Genomic DNA, 19,996 nt, shown 5'->3' with positions numbered 1-19,996 from the left:
TTTGCTGTGAAGCTAGCAATAGCTAGCTAGCTAGCTAGCAGTCTCAAACAAGATCCCAGCCATCCAGGTTCCACCTTCAGCTACTATATGACAGCTCACTGCACTGCTAATAGTGTTAGCAAGGCTTCATGGTCTAAAAACAACTTTGCTAAAGCTGTGTTGAATTCTGGGATGTGGTAGCCATTTTCTAGCTAGCTATATGGGCTAGCTGTGACGAACAGTCAGATGAGTGTACTTTGTGTTTTGCTAGCAAAAACAGCATGTTTTTTTCTTCATCATGAAGTGTGTTTTTACTAGTTATTTTTAACCGCATTTCAGTTTTGTTTCAGTTTGGTCACATAATGGATCGAATTCATAACCCGAGGTTCTACTGTGCCACTAAAAAGAGCAAAATCAGAAAAACTGATCATTTCATAGTGGTTTTATTTTTTTGCCCAGAACTGCACCCCAAATATGACGGACTCTAAATAGAGAACATTCTTCGCCGTTGTGTTCACGTGAGAAACTGTTTAGAGAGCTATTGAATGTTTGTTTTCAGAGGTTCTGTCTAAGCTAGCGTTCATGTTGGGACCCAGTTTGGCCCCTGCCTTGCGTGGGCTCTTCAGGAATGCCATATGGGTGTACCCGGCCCCACACACGTGTTTTTGGGCGGCGCCATCCTGGTCGGAGCGCAGCGCCATCAGTTCGATCTCGTGCTTGGCGGCCGTCTCCAGAACCTGCTGCTTATTGTAAAACAGAACAAAATTGTTGATAATGGGATGGATGGGCAGGGCGATGGCGATCACGCCGCACAGGAAGCTGATGGCGGCGTTGCAGCGCCCCAAGGTGGTCTTGGGGTACACGTCGCCGTAGCCCACCGTGGTCATGGTGATCACGGCCCACCAGAAAGACTGCGGGATGCTGGTGAACAGGGTCTCCGGGTGGTTCTGCTCCAACGTGTAGCCCAGCGCGGAGAAGAGGAACACTCCCACGCCCATGTACATGAGGAGCAGGCCCAGCTCCTTCAGGCTGCTCTTCAGGGCGCTGGTGAGGGTCTGGAGTCCGGCCGAGTGGCGCGCCAACTTGAAGATGCGGGCGATGCGCATGATGCGTAAGGCCTGCACCGCCTGCTGCACGTTGGCCAGCTCCATCACGCCGGCGCCCAGCGAGGTGAGGAGGAGCACCACGAAGAAGGGCATGATGGCCATGAAGTCCACCACGTTCATGAAGGCCAGCGCAAACTTGACTTTGTTCGGGGACGAGATCAGGCGCAGGACGTACTCGATGGTGAACCAGCCGATGCACACCGTCTCGATGCACTGAAAGGCATAAAAAGTGAAATGACAGTTGTTCATCTCGGGATGTCGTTTCCAGTTCAATCGTGTACCGTTCACGAAATCACAAATTTACAAAGTAGAAGTTTGTTTTTGTGTTTACTGTGTACATTTTTTGTGCCCGTTTATTTCGTGTTGCTGGTAGGAATTACAAACTGATTTTGGATTTTGCAAAACAACAACAACAAACAATGGTCAATAGTTTCTTTCTTTTTTTGGAAATGTTACGGACTAAACCAGTAGCTGAATCATAATGTTTTTGAACAGAGGAATAGAAATGAAAACGTTATTATTTAAATCCCATTCATTGATTAAGTGACAAAATAATCAATTATTAAAATAATTATTACTTGAAGCCCTATGTACATACTCACAGGCACATATTCTTTATCCTCTGCATAAAGCGACTGATGCCACAACACCGTATTGGATGCTCACTTCCAGTTGTAAACTGTTCCTTGTGTTTGCATGACTGTACTATACTGCCCCCAGTGGCTGAGTCACGTACATCAGAAGGCGCCACACTGAATTAATCATGTACAAATTGTTTAATTCATTACATTGTATTTAATTGTGTTAGTATATATTTTTAAAAAGTATTATAGGCTGCTAATTTCTTTAATAAAATTATATTACAAAAAATATTATTTTTTTTGGGTGGGGAATTAATGGCATTTACATGCATTGTAATGGGGAAAGATGATTTTGAGTTGCAAGTATTGGCAGGGCTAGAATAGTTTTGGTGTTTTCATGATAGTTACTGTAGTTTTTATTTATTAATAATAATAATTATTATTCAGTTAATTTTAATTGTTTTTTAGAGCCGGTTTGTTAGTTTTAATGAATTTCCTTTCTTTTTTTTAATGCTTCATTTTAGATGAGTTTTTATTAGTTTTAGTGTTAGTTTTATATGCATATTAAGTATTTAGTGCAAGATACAATCCTCAAAGGGCTTTTCGAGCTTCTTTTCCTTTGCAAGACCAAAATAAATACGTTTAAAATGAACCTTGAACGCTCATATATTAATTGATGAAGACGAAAACAAAATACATTTTCGCTATAGTTTTATAAAAAAATAAAACACGTTTTGTAGTAAAAATTTTAAAAAAGTATATGCATTTTTTCATATTTCATCAATATTTTTTTTTTCAATTTTAGTTTGTTGTTTGTTTTCATTACCTTGCTATGAACAAATTAAACTCTGATCTCAAGGCACCACTGTAAATCTTTCATAGTTTAAGACAAACTAAAAGTGAAACAAACTCAAATAATTTTGGAAGTTGATTTGTTTTGAGTGTAACCTCCAAAATGGGATTCTCCGTGAGGTTCCCCTCCTCGTCCTCCACCTGCAGGTCCGGTATGGTGCTGACGCACATGATCACGGAGGAGACGAGGATGAAGACGAAGGAGAGGATGGCGATGATGTGAGCCGGCAAGGACGACTCGGGCTTCTCCATGAGCCTCCACGTGCACGTCTGGAAGCGCTGCCAGCCACTGACGCTCGGGTCTCCCTCTCGGTCCACCAGGATGGTCCTCACCTTCTCCGCGATCTCCTCTAGCTCGTCTTCCACCTCCTTCAAGTTACTCTTGCAGCACTCGTCCAGGAAATCCGAGTCAATTTTCCAAAAGTCCATCTCCTTCATGAAGCAGATGGGGCAGATACCTCGCTTGACGTGGATCTCCCCGTAGTAATAAAGCTCCGTGATGCACTTGAACGCGTCTGGATCTCGGTCGAAATAAAACTCTCCCTTTTCAGGGTCGTAGTCATCACACAGGGAGGAGATGTCCTCCGTGGGGAGGGGGGACACGGAGTTCACTAGTTCGGCAAGGCGGGTGTCTGGGAAGCGGTTGAGAACGTCCCGGCAAAACACCTGTTTCAACCCGCCGATGTTCACCACGATCTCGGGTTCCTCGCTGGATCCGGAGCCGCTCCGGTACCGACTCCTGTGGTTTCCCCACATTGTGATGGACTGGGGGCGGGTGATCCTGAATTGTTGTGCAAGTCAAGCAAAAGTGTTTAATGCTTAAAAAAATGAAAAGAAGGAAATTCGTAAGCAGTGGTTGAAGAATCCTTGCGTCCACGAGCTGGCGTTTTGCGGCTCTTGAGAGTGAGTGCACAAAGTTGGATTGAAGCGCGCAACTAGAAGTCAAGGAAGAACTAATTGAAATAACTACTTCCGGTACGACAGCAAAATAAGAGTGTGGCGTTTGTTTATTTATTTTATTTATGTCCGACCGTACGGTTCTTATGTTGGGGCAAAGCTCTTCGTAGTTGTAGGGAACTTCTAGACAAATGGTAAAAGTCTAGCAGCAGTAATATTTTCCGCTCGATAAAATAACACGGCCCAGCACAATGTAATAGAGTGGAGTAATGGAGGTCTCGTACTGTAAACAGGCTGCCGGTGTAAGGGCGCGCACACAACACGCACCGACTAAATCCACAAAATAATGTCACGGCCAAAAACGCTGAAAACAGTCAAAAATGGCTGAGCACAAAGTACAACAAGCATTAAATGGCCAAAAAGTGTGTAAAAGAAAAACGTAATGATATGGAATAGATAACAGCAAGCACAGGGTAATTTTGCAGTGGAAAAGAGTGCATACATGAAATACTGTAAATGTATTTAAATTGTTCAAACATCTGTATTTTTAGTGAACGATATTATTCATGTTACGGCTGATTAAAAATAGGAGAGGAGTACAAATAGTTCACAGGTTTGGGGTGATTATTTGTCTCCATCTAGTGGCGGGAAAATAATACATGTGAACAATAGTCTTTTGGGGTATATCTGTCAATCAACGTTTACACATCTATTTCGAAAAAGATTATGTGGCGCGTCCGCTTTTATGCCACGATTTACATGTGTTTTACGCGAGATTATTTTAATTACTAACCCTAACCCTAATAAAACAACTCCTTATGAATTTTCTCCTTGTCACTTTTTCTTAAATTATGTTTTTTTTTTATTAAGCAGTTATACACAAACAAATACGGCACCACACATGTATCATTAAATGACAAATTACTTGACAAAGATCGAGCAAAAGCGTTCTAATTGAACATATAAAATAAAAGGAAAAAATTAATAAACAACAGAAATTATATTTGTAAGATGACTATAACAAATCTAATCTTTCCAATAAAGAAACTAAATGAGGGAATAAAAAATGTCCCTAAAAGCAACAAAACAAATTCTAATATCTTGTCTTCCTGAAATACACCAAACAAAATAGACTCTTCTGTCAAGGGGAAATCAATGTTTATTTTTATTTTTTTTGTAACCAAGGCTTTAAATTAGTCCAGAAGGAATGTACTACATTGCAGTGGAAAAAAAACATGGTTCAAGTTTTCTACATCCACATCACAGAACACACAATTATTTACATCAAAATCAAACCTCAGTCTTAAAAACTCCTTCGTCGGGTAAATTTCGTTCAAAATTTTAAATTGGACCTAATTTGCTTTGGGGGGTACCTGAAATAATATATAATTATTTATTTTGTTTTTAATCTTGTCAATCTCACATTGTTTCAAAATAAATGACTTCTTAATTGGATTAGGATAATATTCATCGAAGAGCACTTTCGTGACAACCTAAAGAGATCGGAATTGCGTTTGTTATATTTTCTTCTCGTCACGCTGTTGTGAACGTAACGCTTCCCTGTAAACCTTACACGGCGCCTTCCGATTGGTGGGCTAGTCGGAAACGCGCGTTTCAGCCAATCGGCGTTCTTTGTTTGGTTGCATCGCTTGAGTTCAGCCAATTAGCGTGGGCCACGGTGAATCTCCTCGACTGACTTTATTTCAGGCAGCTGCAGCAAGCGGCGGTACACTTCGTAGGGTTTGCTGGTACAAGAGGAGGTTTAGAAGCTACTTAAATAATGAAACAATTACGTTCTGGTAAGTGGAACCGAAAATTCAATTAGTTATTTAAAATCCCCCGTTTTGGGATTCTTGGGTTACACAATTGCGAAGTAGTTTGGCTTGTTGTCTAGCTTGAATAACGAAGGCACCATAAGTTGGCAGGCCTTTTTAATTCAATAGGAATGGGGAATTTTACATCTTTCCCACACTGAGTAAAATGTCCAATGCATGATAAATCGTTGATCGGTGAAAAGCTTCCTCCGTAAATGTAATGTAACAAGAGATCACTGATCGTGCTTCGGATCTTTGTGCAGGAGTTTTGCTGGGGTGCTCGCTGCTTGTTGCTGTGCAAGCCTTTTATTCCCCCAGCGACGATGTGGTCGAACTGAACCTGTCCAACTTTAACCGAGAGGTGATCCAGAGCGACAGTCTGTGGCTGATCGAGTTCTACGCTCCCTGGTGAGTGCCTCGACACATCTTGGGTGGGCCTAAACCATCGCCTAGGGGTGTCCCGGCAGCATAGTTTCAAAGCGTGTGTAACGGTGGAATAGTGGTTGGCATGCCTGAGACAGCACATTTGGATAATGTTTACATACCTTGTCTTCATCAGGTGCGGCCATTGTCAAAAGTTGACGCCAGACTGGAAGAAGGCAGCGACAGCCCTTAAGGTAAACACTAACTTTAAACTACTATTACTACTAGTGGTGGGAATCTTTGAATGTCTCACGATTCGATTCGATTCAGATTTTTGGGTGTGCAATTCGATTCAGAATCGATTTTCGATCAAGAGGGATTTTTGTTTCACAATGATTTGGTTGGCAATGATTTTTGCTTCAATTTATAGATGTTCAAGGAATCGTAATGATCTACTCTAGTCTGACTCGCTAATGCTAATTAGTGCGCTACTCGCGGCACTTTTATTACTCAAAAGAACGTCTACTCTAATGTGGCTACAACTTAACAGTGTATCAGACCGCCTGGAACCACACTGCCCCTAAGTGGCCAAATTGGGTACAACATGAACAGCGCTCCCAATAAAGGCACACACAAACAAAGGGAAGACAATATAAAATAATTTTAATAAAATCGATTTTGGGACATTTAAAATCGATTCTGAATCGTACTAAATGAGAATTGATTTTTTTTGCACACCCCTAATTACTACTACTACTAATACTCCCTAAATTAGTATTTTGTCAACTAAGTGTTGAGTTTACCGCCTGTGTTCTCTCACAGGGTATCGTCAAGGTTGGCGCAGTAGATTCAGACCAGCACAAATCTCTGGGAAGCCAATATGGCATCGCCGGCTTCCCCACTATCAAGATCTTTGGCGCCAACAAAAACAAACCCGAGCAATATCAAGGTACTTGCGACGGGGGTAATTTTGTACACAGTACATCAGTTGAAAATACTTCAGAGTTATTTTTTTTTTCTTCCTCAGGTGGACGAAACAGCCAGGCCATCGTTGATGGAGCCATGAACGCTCTGCGTGCTCTGGTCAAAGAACGACTTGGTGGCAAGTCCGGCAGCTCGGGTTACAGCAAACAGGTATGAGAAGAATCATGTAGCGTTTCTGGTGGCAACATTTAAAGCAGAGCTGATTGAGACTTTGACCCCAGCAGAGTGGCAGTGACAGTGATGGTAAAAAGGACGTGGTGGAGCTTACGGATGACAACTTTGACAGGATGGTGTTGGATAGTGATGACGTGTGGTTGGTGGAGTTCTTTGCTCCCTGGTGTGGACACTGCAAGAAGTGAGTTTGCGCCTTAGACAAGGATGAGGGCAAAGTGTTTTTGCTTATTTACATTGTTCTTAGTCTGATTGTGACCTGTGAGGCTCCCACTGTATTTATAAGGGATTCAATGTGAAAAGTGACACAATGTTACTTTTTTGCAATCACCAGCCTGGAGCCTGAGTGGGCAGCTGCCGCTTCGGCCATCAAGGAGCAGACAAAGGGCAGAATTCGCCTGGGAGTCGTTGATGCAACTGTACATCAGGCAGTGTCCAGCCGCTATGGGGTACGTCTGAAAACATCTTTTTTTTAATATATTTTTTTAGCTGACATAAAACTGGTATGTTTTGTCTGCGCGCAGATCCGAGGTTTTCCAACCATTAAGGTATTCCGCAAAGGGGAGGAGCCCGAGGACTACCAGGGGGGACGTTCCCGCGGCAACATCATCGAGAGGGCCATGGATCTGTTTTCTGATAATGCCCCTGCTCCTGAACTGCTGGAGGTTGGTTGACGCGTCGAGCGTTGCATTAAACTAACACAGAGGAACTTAATGTAACCTCTAAACTTTTGACTGCACGTGTCCTTTATGACACAAATACACAGATTCTTAACGAAGACGTGCTGAAGAATACTTGTGAAGACAGTCAGCTTTGCATCATTGGCATCCTGCCGCACATTCTGGACACAGGTGAGTGCAGTCCAGCAAACTGTAGTTGCATGCGCTGACACCCACGTCACTCACCAGGCCTGTCTATGATTAACTCCAACTCCCATACACATTCAAAAGTCGTAGGTAGTACAGTGGAACGTGACAATGGCAACCTCAAGTGGACAAAATAATGTATGTTATTGTGTTTAATAATGCAAAATACATTTGTATTACATTACTCAACAAATCAAATTGTTGAAATTAAAAAAAAGTTAGTACATTTTTAAAAATTAATTATAGTTTTTCTTAGTTTTAGAATTAGTTTTATTTTATTTTTTTTAACAAAAATTGTTTTTAAGAGCTTTTTTTAATGCTTTTTACTTTTTAGTTTAGTTGTTCTTAGTAAAAAAAAAATATTTTTTTAACAATTACTTCTTTTTTTTTTTTTAAATCTGGTTTAATTTATTTTTAGACTTTTTTGGGCTTTTTACTTTACTAGATTTTCTTATTTTAGTATTAGATTTATTTGTAACATTTAAATGTTTTTATTTTTTTTAATGCTTTTTAGTTGCCATAGGGAGGAGTATTTGTCGAAAGCCCTGAGAATTAATGAGTCATAGAAACCCCGAAAGCTCATGTATGAAATTAATTAACAAATGACTTTTTTTGCGATAATTATAGTTTCTTCTCTTGGTTACTGTAATCTCAGTTTTTTAGCACTTTATTTCATTAATGAAAATGTTCCAATTTTAGTGTTTGTGATATCATTACTTTTTGTTTGTATTAGTTCAATTGTCACCCACTGGATCAGAGTCCTCCCTGTTCTTAATCAAGCACATTCTTGTATTGTTTATATGAACAGGTGCAGCTGGTAGAAACAGCTACCTGGACGTGATGGTGAAGATGGCCGACAAGTACAAGAAGAAGATGTGGGGGTAAGAGCGAAAGCCGAGCGTTTGGACGCCGATCTCATTAGCAGTGACTTCACGAGACCTGCCTCGCTTTCCCTCAACAGCTGGCTTTGGGCCGAGGCCGGCAGTCAGATGGCGCTGGAGGCCTCGCTGGGCATCGGCGGCTTCGGCTACCCCGCCATGGCCGCCATCAACACGCGCAAGATGAAATTCGCTCTGCTCAAGGGATCCTTCAGTGACACCGGGATTCACGAATTCCTCAGGTGAGCTGCGCAAGCTGTACAAGTTGCCAACAGGAAGTAAAAACGCTCTTTGTCGTTTGCAGGGAGCTTTCGGTCGGACGAGGTTCGACTGCCACGTTGGCAGGCGGCGTAATGCCCAAGATTTACTCAGTTCAACCGTGGGATGGAAAAGATGGACAGGTGAGACAAATTACTAATTAGTTCCTGACGAGAGACAGACAACATTATGTGGCGCTGGATGTTATATTAGTTTAATCTCCATCGTACAAAGGAATAATAATAATAATGATAATGATAAATAAGAAGAAATAAATAATAATGATGGAGAAATAAAGATTGAAATAAATAATGATGATGAAGAAATAAATAATAATGAAGTAATAATAATAATGAAATAAATAATAATGAATAAATAATAATAAGGAAATAAATAATAATAATGAAAATGTACAAATACATTTTTATTTCTCTTGCCCTCAGCTTCCCGAGGAGGAGGAATACGACCTCAGTGACGTGGAGCTGGATGATTTTGACAAGAAGATTGAGTTATGAGGCTCGGATTATTATTATAATTTTTTTTTAAAAAGGTGGGGGCTGGGAATTAATCCTGGCTGGTTTGCTTTGGATGCGGTTTGGTCCCGTGCGAGCCACCTCCTCTTCTCCTGTGGATGAATGGAAGGCCCGGTTGGTCGCAGTTACTGAAATACTCCAGAGGGACTGATTGGGGAGTGGGCGGGTGGGTGGGAGGGGTGGGGGTCAGTCACTCGCGTAACTTCAGAAAGTTGCAATCCAACCAACGTGTTTAAAAGAAAGGAAGCTTATTATTGTTTCATTTGTCTATTTTTAAATGTGGACTCAAATATTCAACACTTTTGTCAAAGCTCTCACATGCCATCATATCATTTCTTTTTCCTGGTTTTCAATCCAGTGGTTAAAGAATGTTGAAGGGGGGCATCTTGTGTAGATTTTTCTTACACAAACTTTATTTCAATTGTGTGAAAACATTTGTTACAATAAAACAATAAAAACAGCCGCAGTCTTCCTATTTAAAGTCACTACATTATAAAGATGCGTTATGTCACAAAGTGCATGCAATACTAAAAGGCATATACATCTTTTGTGTAGAACAGCTATCGAGCATTCCTGAGCAGCACAGTTGAAGTGAATCAAATCTTAGCATAGTGATGCAATTAATTCCCTCTAAATGTAACATAGCCAGAGTCATAATACTTGCCATGTAAGGAATCCAGTCAATATAAATACATGATATGGCACTTGACTTTGTGAGGACAAGTAACATCAGTTTCAAGATAAAAATGTACACATGAGGAAAAGCGCAACAATCCACAGAGAAGCCACAAAAATATAATTATGAAAAGCAGGGTTTCCAAAATAAAAGCCTGGAACCAAAATGGGGAACGGGCCAATTATGAGCTCCCTAATTGTCACAGTAAAATGGTTTAAACACATTTTCTGTGTTTCTGTCATTGCTTTAACTACAATACTTTAATTTGAGCGGAGTAAGCAAATTTGTAGAACGTTTTGGAAACCCTGATGTAAACAATAAGACATCGCGGAGTGCTGTACACGCTTATGAGGGCGTGCTTGTCGCCTCAGAACTGACGAGAGGCGCTCTGATCTGACTGCAGCAGTCGGACAATGGACGGGTCGCTCTTGGCACCTTTAATGAACTCCTCCAAGGACAAACGACCTGTTCATCACAAGGCACACAATCAGTTTCAGACTCGACACGACACGAGAGGCTTGTTTATATCACATGACTGCGTCGGCCAACAGAGGGCGCTGTGGGGTTAGAGTAATGCAATTCAGGTACACCATAGAGTGGAACGCTTCTCTATGGCTGTGTCCGATGTCCATCCTTTTCCCCTAAAGGTAAGGGCACAACCCCTCATTCCCTACATAGCCCCCCGCACTATATAGTTGCCCTAATATATAGTGCTCTCATTCTGTTTGGCGATTCGGACGGCCAGCTCACTACTTGCTCCTTGTCGCATATCACGTGACCGCCGTACTTGTCATGACGCAGCAGCGATTAAATCTCCGACTATTTATTGTGAATTAAAAAAAAATAAAACTGTATTTTATTTCCCTTGTCGTACATATTTTCAACTAAAACGAATTCATTATTTCCGTAGTATCTAGTTAATGTATTGCTTTTATTTTTGCGCTTGCTCCATGTTTTTTTTCTTTCATACTTGCAATGCATTTTTGTCTACATCAATCTGGTTGAGTGAGCATCGATGTTCACTACTTTTAAGTGCCCTACACCCCTATATTTTTGTGTAAAATAAAAAAATAAATAAAAATAATAATTAAATAAAATAAAGTTCGGATTAAATGTCCGTCTTTAGTTCCGTGCAATGTTGTGAATCGGAAATATTTTGTAATTGGACGCGCTTCCGGAAGCTGTCACTGGCGGAAACGCTGCATTTAAAGCTGATTGAGAAAATAATCGTGTCTAAATTTACTAAAATAGAAAAAGGAGTGTGATACTGAAACACCACTTAGAATTTATTAACCTCAAGGACACCCCTACAAAATGGCGTGATGCCTCAGTAGCGCACTGTATAGGGAGTTGGGTGGACATTTGGACACAGCCCCATAGTCCACTTTTGGCCAACTGGTACGCAATTTAACCCTTACCAGTTAACTGTTGTGCTACACTAGTAACAGTAAAAGGCCCAACGAGTAGGAATGTGTCATTATAGTCTCACCGTCGTTGTCGATGTCCATCTGTCTGAAGATCTTATCTGTGCGTTTCTCCGGCGTGGATTCATCCTCGGGCATCTTCATCACTGAAGACACCATCTTATAAATGGCCTACGAACGATGGGTTAGTCACACAGTATTTTCCCTTTAGTGCAGTGAACATCTCTGAGAAGCAAACTTGAAATATGGAATCTGTCTTGTAAACACTCTTAAATGTCTCTGGCTTGGATGAGGACCAAAAACAAGAGTAACAAAAAGCTCTGATGCATTTCTATGGGCAAACGCAACAGGCTAAAGCCAATATTGATATGACCCCACAGCTCAGCTCACCACGCTGGAGGAGTAAATATAACCACGGAAAGGGCAACCGCTATGATGTTAGGAGAAACTATGCCTATAGTCCTACGAGACCAGAAATATGATTTCAAAGTTCAAACTTGGAGCTGAAACTGCCGGTGGATTAAGAGAAATAATACATGTATTTTAAATCTGATGTTTCAAGAAAAAAACGTTGATCATCAAGCTAAGGTTTTACAATTCCAAATTTAACTAGCATTTTATACCCTTGATGGATTAAAAGAAAGAATGTTATTTGGAAGGGGAAAAAAAGCTTTACTTTGGTCTTTAAATAAAAAATAATAATAAGATTTTCCAGTTCAAACTGTTTTCTTGTTATACCCCTAATATATATATATATATATATATATATATATATATATATATATATATATATATATATATATATATATATATATATATATATATATACATACATAAATAAATACATATGAAAAGAATCCTATCTGAAAAAAATGCAGTTACATTAATCTGTAATCATAGTGTAATAAAAAAGTAAATAAATAAAATATAAATAAATAAATAAATGGGCACCCAGTCCTCACCTGGACTATCTCCAGCATTTCAGCGCGGCTGATATAACCATTCCCGTCCAGGTCGTACATGCTGAAGGCCCAGCGCAGTTTCTGCTCCAGGCCGCCGCGCGACGTCACGCTCAGAGCGATGATGAACTCCCGGAAGTCGATGGTGGCGTCGCCGTTGGTGTCGAACGTGCGGAAGACGTGCTCGGCGAACTTGGAGGCGTCTCCGTAGGGGAAAAAGTTTGCGTAGATCTTCTTGAACTCCTCCACGGTCAGGTGGCCGGTGGGGCAGTCCTTGAGGAAGCCGCGGTACCACTCCTGCAGCTCGTGGTCGGTGAACTCCGTGTTCTCTCGCAAATCGTTCAGGACCTCGGGCCGGAGCTTACTGTTCTGTTTTCCCATGATGCAGCGCTCCCGGCGGCAGGTTGATAACTGGACTGGTGTTTCGTTTCTCTTTTCTCCTGTAAGGAACCGACAAATCTAGTGGAAGTAACAAGGGAGATGCTAAGGATGCAGGCAGAAAAACAATCAAGAGGCCAGGCAATAATTGTCTCTCCAGGAGGAGCATCAGAGTGCGATCTCAACATCACACGTAATGCAGGTGTGATTAAGCGTGGAGGGGTAAAAAAAGAAAAGAAAATCACCACACTCACTCAAGACGTTCCTGCACTGTGATTGGCCGTGTCATTGTAAATGCCATTCAAGCATCTGTTTGACCAAATTTGGTCATTTCCTAGGAAAACGCATGACTGGCATTCAGAACATTTTTGTCGAAAGAGTTTGTCATTCCTAATTCTCAACTCCCTTGTGATGCACGGTCCACTTTTTCCAGTGGCTTCTCTTCCTAATGAGTCCGTTTCACACACTGACTGGTGTGTGTGTAATGACACAAGCCCACTTCATTCGCGTTGTCACTATGCGCCAAAACAACAGACCCTTTTGCTCTTTTCCTAAGAAGTACATGACACAAAAAAAACAACAACTGCAAAATGAAATACGACTTATGCGCATTTAATTGCATGAAGATGGATGGTGATGCCGAGCCCAACATACGCCATCATAACGCGTGAATGGAACAAATTATGTGAATGATTTTATTAAGGGAGCAGAACAAATGACAGTTGTCCTTGTTTACATCCTCATTACCGTATTTCCTCAAATAGATGCAGTGCCTTAATGGCCGGGTGTGTCGTCTGCTTGAATAAACACCACACCTCCAAACTGAATCGACACCATAATATGGCGGATGTGATGACTTTTATTACTGTATCACATCTGATACCAGCTTGTGTTTGCTGTTGACATCTATAGCACGCTTTTTTGAATTCAATTTATTTTGCATCCCTAGTAAGATTTGTGTGTTTTATTTTGTACTACAAACACATAAACACAACCTGATTTCCAAGTAGATAGAACATGTCATATTTATTTTACAGCTCGTAGTTACAGTTGCATGGTTTCATCCGATTTGAAGATAACACTCTAAATGCACCCCACTGGTTAACTTGGCACAACTCAACGCGACTGTCTAAATCTGTCCAGAATCTCCGCAGCATACGCGGAGTCCTCATATGTACCTCACCAGTGATTTTTTTTATGCTCATTTAGAGTGACAGGAAATGGGGTACATGCCACAAAGAAAAGTTATTTTGTTGACCTTGCGGGACACTTGCAGAAGTCACTGGATGGATCTTGGTTCAATAAATAGAGTATTTGGTACATTACGAAACGTGCACCATCTTAAGTGGGCGCAGTGTCTATTTTTTAGAACAGAGCTGTGGGCTACTCATGTTGTGTTTGGGGCTAATTAGTACATGCTGGCTTTTTTCCCTTTTTTTTAAAGGCATTCTTGCAACTGTTACTGTTTCTTTCATCTACCCTCCTTCTCCATATTGTAACTGCTCACTGAGGAGGAGAAAGAAAAAGTTAATTAGAGGCAATTAAGTTTAAAGAGGCAAGCAGCCAATAATATTGTGCCCTGCTTAGATGTTCCCTTAAAAAAAAAGGCCAGTTATTGCCGTAAACTGTCAAGCCAGTTACAGTGGATTACTACAAATAAATATGCAACTTTAGTCTCATTTTTTTATATCAACACTTGGGCCTAAAACACTACTATGTTGCTCATTAGAACTTGCATATAATTCTTTTAAGTGGTTCTTGGTGTGTCATTATTGATCAATTATGTATATTTATTTTTTTTAAACAACATTGTCCCAAGTCAACTGGGATTGGCTGTATTTTAACATGACCCTATATAGATGAACTTAAAACATGGATGGCTGGAGTAAGCATTGGATACAATAAATAAAGCCCTCGAACCACCAATAAATAAAATGAATACCATACCATTTGCTTCGAGGGCCACATACAGAAAAAATAAACGATGGAAGGGCCACCTTGAAATATTTTTACTTTAATTTATCAAGCACACCAAAATCAAAATAAATTATATATATATATATATATATATATATATATATATATATATATATATATATATATATATATGTTCAATTGTGAGCTTTGTTCTGCAGGTCAAAACCTTTCAATAAATCGGACCAAGACATTAATAACTGTTTGCTTTTTTAATGATGTCAGGGGTCACATATCATTACCACGATCTAACCTGTATAAACATGAGGAAAGATTTTAACGTGCCATTTAATTGGATGGAAATCAAACAAAACACGGACGCGGTACGGACCTCGGAGACGACAAGGACTCGGGATTCATTTTGCTGCTATGCCGTGTGTGCGTTGGTAATAAAGACAGCATCAATTGGGTCGGAAACCAATCAGTATAAAAAGAAAAAAAAAAGAAATGAACTCTCCCGTTATTTCTCGCTTTGTGGTTTTCCCTGAACTACTGCGGAGAACATCATGCACTGGCTCAGGATGAGGTCCCCTGACACACCAGTTGCCACGGCAACACAATAGTGGTGCTAAAGCGCAAGAAAAAGGAGGCAATCCAAGAGCCAATCTGGACCGATGATACAGTACCTAGCATACTATTATGCTTTTAAAAGCATATATTCAGTTCAGCAAGACAACTCTGTTTCCAACATTGTCTGAACACGACCTAAAAGCATTGAGCTCTCCCCAAAAGAGAGGAAAACCATTTTGCACCAAATTTTTATAGTTATATGCTACACAGCTTTTGACAAAACTTTGCAGGCTTTCTGAAGTTAATTATGAGTTTTTTAAATAACTTTTTAAAAGCCTCGTGTACATTTTTGGCTTTTTGCTTTTTATTAATATTAATATCATAAATAAAGCATATAGAAAACTCACTGAGTGAGTTGAAATTGCACCCAATTGTCCAAAACATGTTGAAGTTCAAAATTATTATTGCCATTATTATATGTGGGAAACAAATTTTTAGAGCACACATGAGTAAAAATGTCCAAATTTTGGCCCATTGACTCCCGTTATAAATGATAATTTTTCATTTTTTTTTTTATCCCTTCACTAGGTCATCAACTAAATTCAATTCCTATGTCCCCATTCTTATACCAAAACAAGAAAGCACAGTGTTTTATTTATATATATATATATATATACGGACAATATTGCTTTTATTGTCCATAGAGAGCATCAAAAACAAATAAATAAATAAAAACTATATATGTATGAATAGGTCTTATGTCATTGAATATTTTAAGTGGTCGCAAGTAAAATATTCCGAAATGACTTCGATATCACACTTCCAATAGTGAGCCAAATTTTGGCTGATTTTACTTATGTGTCATCAAACTTTTTTAACTTACAAGGTTTTTTTTTTTTTTTAAAGATGAGATTCCAATAGCCAACCAGTTGCGCGCATCAAACTAGTCACTTTCTGCCTCACAATATTATTTTATGGTTCCGAGCCCATTATGATATCCATTATGCTAAAACAAAAAACATATTACATATTACAATTTTGGCTAAAATCTGTGTATCCACCTGGTTGTCATTCACAGAATAAGACTTGCGGTCGTCTGAAAATGACATTACAGTGCCTAATGGCTCAGCTTGAGAACGTCACATGACCAAACCCAGACAACAGGTGCGCCGTGATGGTCGTTACCTGATAAGCACTGTGTGATGTCATTTTCAAGACAAAATGGCCACCCCCTGAATTCACATTCCACAAATGCAATATTTATATGTTGTGTTGTGATGAAACATGTTATTATTTAGTTCTTAGTCCACATGTAAAAAAAAAAGTAGTGTTCATACAGCAGACAGAAACAATTGTTAGGGAAACATAATTGTGAGCTAAGAAAAGTGTTGTTGTTTTTTTGTGATGACAGACTGCTTTGTAGTTGGACTCATTAAACGTATATCATGTTCTTTGTTACTTATTTAACTATATTTCATTGAGATTGTGATCATTTTAGCTAAAAAAAACAAGCTAGCTTCTTGCTAATGCACTCAGGAACAGTTGTAGCAAACTGTAAACTACTGCATACAATTTACAAACAAGTTACATTTGACTTGAATGCGTCAGTACAAATATGATTTTTATTGGAAAAACAATTGGCTGTACAATCCTGCCACATTTGAGGTACGTGAGTTTGCATCCTGGTCCAGCTCTCCCAACTCTGCCTTAGCTACCGACCCAAGCTTCTGTTCCAGCTCGGAACCAAGCCACTCGAAAAGCCACAGTCTCTACTGAAGAAACACTTACTTGGCTGATCTTTAGTACAACCGTTACCCGAAACGTACAAAAAAAGTCAGACAACAGAAACGCCCTTTAAAGGAGGAGGAAACAACAGCAACTGACACACCTGTCAAGCACACACTGGAAGTAGAGCAGAAGATAAGTACCACCCCCCCCCCAAAAAAAAGGACACAGTGGCACCTTTTGTACTATGTTATTCTTGCTTTCAACAGTCATTAATGACCTTTATGTTACAACTGACCCAGACACCATGGGGACAAATTAAGCTATTTGAGGTTACATCGTGCGTTTTTTGTTTGTGTTGCACAGGCATTTTCCAGGCACTTTATTAGTGTGGATACTTGAAGCTAGTTTGCAGAAAAAATATGAACACCCAAGGTCAAAAGAGCTCCAAGTTGGACACACAAAAGTCAAAAATTTTACAATTGTCCCTGGTTTCCACTACTGATACTGCCGGATGGAAAATCTCACGTAGGTGTAATGCGTGGGTGGACTAATGCAGTTAGTTGTCCATAGTGCATTTCTTACCAGTTTGTCCATTTTATGTCACATTTTAACTGTTGGTTAGAGAGCTCAATTATATCAAATCAAATATTCTGACTCCTGTTAAGAATTCCATCAACATGGACTACACAAAGTGTTGGCCTTTGCTCTTAGTTACTTTAATGACATTGAATGATTCCTGAAAGTCCCCCCCCCCTCCACACCAACACACCCACACACACCCACACACAAATACGGTTTTAGGAATGTAACGGACTAAAAATTGCATTTTTAAATTTGACGTATTAATTACGTAGTTATCCACACATTGTAACGTTATCGCTTCGTTGTAACGTTGTACAGTAATGTGACTTTTTAAATTTAAATAATTGTACTTAATCCACTCACAACCTTGACAGAAATAGGAATGGGATGCAGTGTCGTCTTAAATGGGTGTAACCCTCAAACTACCATCGTGTCTTGGGGGGAAACTGGCACCGCAGCCGAACGCGGACTTGGAAATAGTTTACGACCCAATAAGTTTATTATTTAAAACAGAAAAGAAAAGTAAAATTACCTTTGAGGAGAGGATTTGGGAGTTTTACAGTAGAAAAGTCCGCTTTGGTCGGTCCACTTTTACGTCGTCTTCAGCGGACAGAATTCACCATTAACTTCACCGTCTTTTGTTGAGCAAACCAGACGGAAAAAATAAAAATAAAACCGATGTTTTAAAGCTTTAAATGTTGTCTACTAAGAATAGTTTGTTTTACCACAGGCCGCCAGCGATGCTTACAAGCTTTGCTGCTGGAAGATGTGGCACGAGCTCGATTTTCATCCGACTCGACCAAAAACAACAAAGGGGTTTACTTTTCCTCTAGGACCCCCAAATACAAATATTTCTCACACTCTGTTGGGAACTACATATATCTTTACCTAATTAATTTCACTTCCAAATCCTTAAAATGAACGTTGTGAATTGTGATATGTTTTGTGCTGACGTTGTGATTCGTTTGTGTGTCCCACCCTCCCCTACGCACAGAATGGATCGTTCCACTCTCTCCTTGCTGCTTCCATCAGAGAAAAAGTCGCAGCGTCCGGTGGAAAATTATCTCCGTAGACTATTATTAGCTCGCTATCTAAAATACACTTCTGAGAAGAAAATCTTACAAAACTAATACTGAATGTTAAAATAAATAAATAAATACAAATGTAAAAAAAGTTATTTTTTTACATCAACGTCATCACAACACATCTATCACGAACCCTCTTGAAACGTAGTTTAAAACTATTTCCCCAGGTATTTTAACACTCTAAATTGTATGGTCTCTAGCCATGAACATATGACTGTACCTTCACTTGTGCAGGTTAGACACTTCAGGAAGTGTGGTGTGTATGTCAGCATTTCAGTCAGTGGATCAATAATTAACTGTCTGTGTGTGTCTGAATCCTGACACCTGTTCCCATAAGCACACTGCGTGTTTATCTCCTTACCTGAAGGCAGTGATGGCGCTACACCGGGGCTAGGAGGCGCTATAGCCGTCAGAAATCTGTGTATAGCCTTATTTAAGACCCCTTCAGCATTTTATTTGGTATTCTAAAATCGAATCTATAAATTATGAATCTGGCGCATTCACATGAAATTGACGGCATGCCATGTGACGAAATTTGACGTAAACCCAGAACACTATTGTTGTAACATCTCACTTGAGTTTTAGTCAATCATGTAGACTATTTTTTTTTTGTTTTGCTTAATACATTGCAGTTGGAATAGAAAAGGGGAAACCCCAAATGTAACATCCAACATGGCGTCTTCCTTTTTAGGTAACAATTTTTTCAGGTGCATAATAGAGTTTTCCTCTTAATATTTAGGTAACATGCTGTTTACTTAAATAATTCAGAAATCGGACACTAGAGGGTGCTAGGTGGCCTACATTTAAGAGCAAAGAGTCTGCAAGTGGAGGAGGCCTTGCGCATTATAGTTGGAAAACAAATCTACCTAATGCTACCAGAAGGGAAAACACATGTGACCAGCATAAATTATGGACATAATAGCACAGACTTTATTATGCACAATAATATCATCTTTGGACTATGTACACCAAAGCATCAATTGTTTAAAAAGTTTGTTACGTTTAGGTGGATAACCAAATGCCATACAGTACTGTACAGTACATATGGGAAAGGATTAGATTAGCTAAGGGTAAAGTCTTTGTTTGCTTGTTGTAAACTTGATGCATTGCGCCTCCGATTTTGTTATGGGGGGGAAAAAAACTTGTTGACCCTCTGCCACTTTGTGAAAGCCCGCACACTTTTGATGTTGTCAATATTGATTGCTCCGCCTTTATTAAACAAAAGAAAAGGAGGAATGATCCCCACGTGATTATACAAGCCATTTAATACTAAAAAACAAAAATATTCAGATGAACTAATATAAAAGCCATTAAAATTTAACGAAATAATGCTCATATCTATCAAGTCCTTAAAGTGACATGGGTTGGGGGTGGTGGGGGGGCTGTATTATGTTGCTC

The 19,996-nt window shown here is 39.8% G+C and overlaps 3 protein-coding genes across 4 annotated transcripts; 1 reads left to right on the top strand and 2 right to left on the bottom strand.

Moving 5' to 3' along the window:
* Positions 1–406: 406 nt before the first annotated feature.
* On the bottom strand, positions 407–3,444 carry LOC147158437 (voltage-gated potassium channel regulatory subunit KCNF1-like). Its single transcript, XM_086061160.1, has 2 exons — positions 2,615–3,444; positions 407–1,298 (listed from the first exon to the last, which is right to left on the bottom strand). Exons 1-2 carry the CDS (start codon positions 3,272–3,274, stop codon positions 510–512), a joined length of 1,449 nt encoding a protein of 482 aa, XP_085917286.1. The 5' UTR covers positions 3,275–3,444; the 3' UTR covers positions 407–509.
* Positions 3,445–5,087: 1,643 nt separating this feature from the next.
* On the top strand, positions 5,088–9,742 carry pdia6 (protein disulfide isomerase family A, member 6). Of its 2 annotated transcripts, none has more exons than XM_086060915.1 (13): positions 5,088–5,214; positions 5,493–5,637; positions 5,789–5,846; positions 6,415–6,541; positions 6,620–6,726; positions 6,801–6,931; positions 7,082–7,196; positions 7,272–7,412; positions 7,514–7,598; positions 8,422–8,494; positions 8,575–8,733; positions 8,796–8,892; positions 9,193–9,742. In XM_086060915.1, exons 1-13 carry the CDS (start codon positions 5,196–5,198, stop codon positions 9,262–9,264), a joined length of 1,329 nt encoding a protein of 442 aa, XP_085917041.1. In that variant the 5' UTR covers positions 5,088–5,195; the 3' UTR covers positions 9,265–9,742. The 2 variants fall into 2 exon arrangements, with proteins under 2 accessions (XP_085917041.1, XP_085917040.1); XM_086060914.1 differs by having other exon boundaries at positions 6,798–6,931.
* hpcal1 (hippocalcin-like 1) lies at positions 9,670–18,308 on the bottom strand. The gene is made up of 4 exons (XM_086060916.1): positions 18,046–18,308; positions 12,345–12,781; positions 11,448–11,553; positions 9,670–10,423 (listed from the first exon to the last, which is right to left on the bottom strand). The coding sequence occupies exons 2-4, from the start codon at positions 12,720–12,722 to the stop codon at positions 10,326–10,328; spliced, it is 582 nt and encodes a 193-aa protein (XP_085917042.1). The 5' UTR covers positions 12,723–12,781; positions 18,046–18,308; the 3' UTR covers positions 9,670–10,325.
* Between the last annotated feature and the right edge of the window lie 1,688 nt (positions 18,309–19,996).

This window comes from Leptonotus elevatus, chromosome 18 (assembly GCF_054856555.1).
Source record: "Leptonotus elevatus isolate MCC_2025b chromosome 18, RoL_Lele_1.0, whole genome shotgun sequence".
In the NCBI taxonomy this organism is placed as follows: Eukaryota; Metazoa; Chordata; class Actinopteri; order Syngnathiformes; family Syngnathidae; genus Leptonotus; species Leptonotus elevatus.
The sequence above is the reverse complement of the archived record's forward strand: the minus strand, read 5'-3'. Positions and strand labels throughout refer to the sequence as shown.

What these genes read in the sequence shown, in the direction of transcription:
- pdia6 (XM_086060914.1), top strand. An exon ending in CAGTGTCCAGCCGCTATGGG is followed by an intron (nt 7,197 to 7,271) that starts GTACGTCTGAAA and finishes GTCTGCGCGCAG; the next exon opens with ATCCGAGGTTTTCCAACCAT. An exon ending in CTGCTCCTGAACTGCTGGAG is followed by an intron (nt 7,413 to 7,513) that starts GTTGGTTGACGC and finishes ACAAATACACAG; the next exon opens with ATTCTTAACGAAGACGTGCT.
- hpcal1 (XM_086060916.1), bottom strand. Translation starts at nt 12,722, where the DNA reads ATGGGAAAACAGAACAGTAAGCTCCGGCCCGAGGTCCTGAACGATTTG. An exon ending in AAATGCTGGAGATAGTCCAG is followed by an intron (nt 11,554 to 12,344) that starts GTGAGGACTGGG and finishes CATCGTTCGTAG; the next exon opens with GCCATTTATAAGATGGTGTC. An exon ending in GATGGACATCGACAACGACG is followed by an intron (nt 10,424 to 11,447) that starts GTGAGACTATAA and finishes TGTGATGAACAG; the next exon opens with GTCGTTTGTCCTTGGAGGAG.
- LOC147158437 (XM_086061160.1), bottom strand. Translation starts at nt 3,274, where the DNA reads ATGTGGGGAAACCACAGGAGTCGGTACCGGAGCGGCTCCGGATCCAGC. An exon ending in CGGAGAATCCCATTTTGGAG is followed by an intron (nt 1,299 to 2,614) that starts GTTACACTCAAA and finishes TATGCCTTTCAG; the next exon opens with TGCATCGAGACGGTGTGCAT.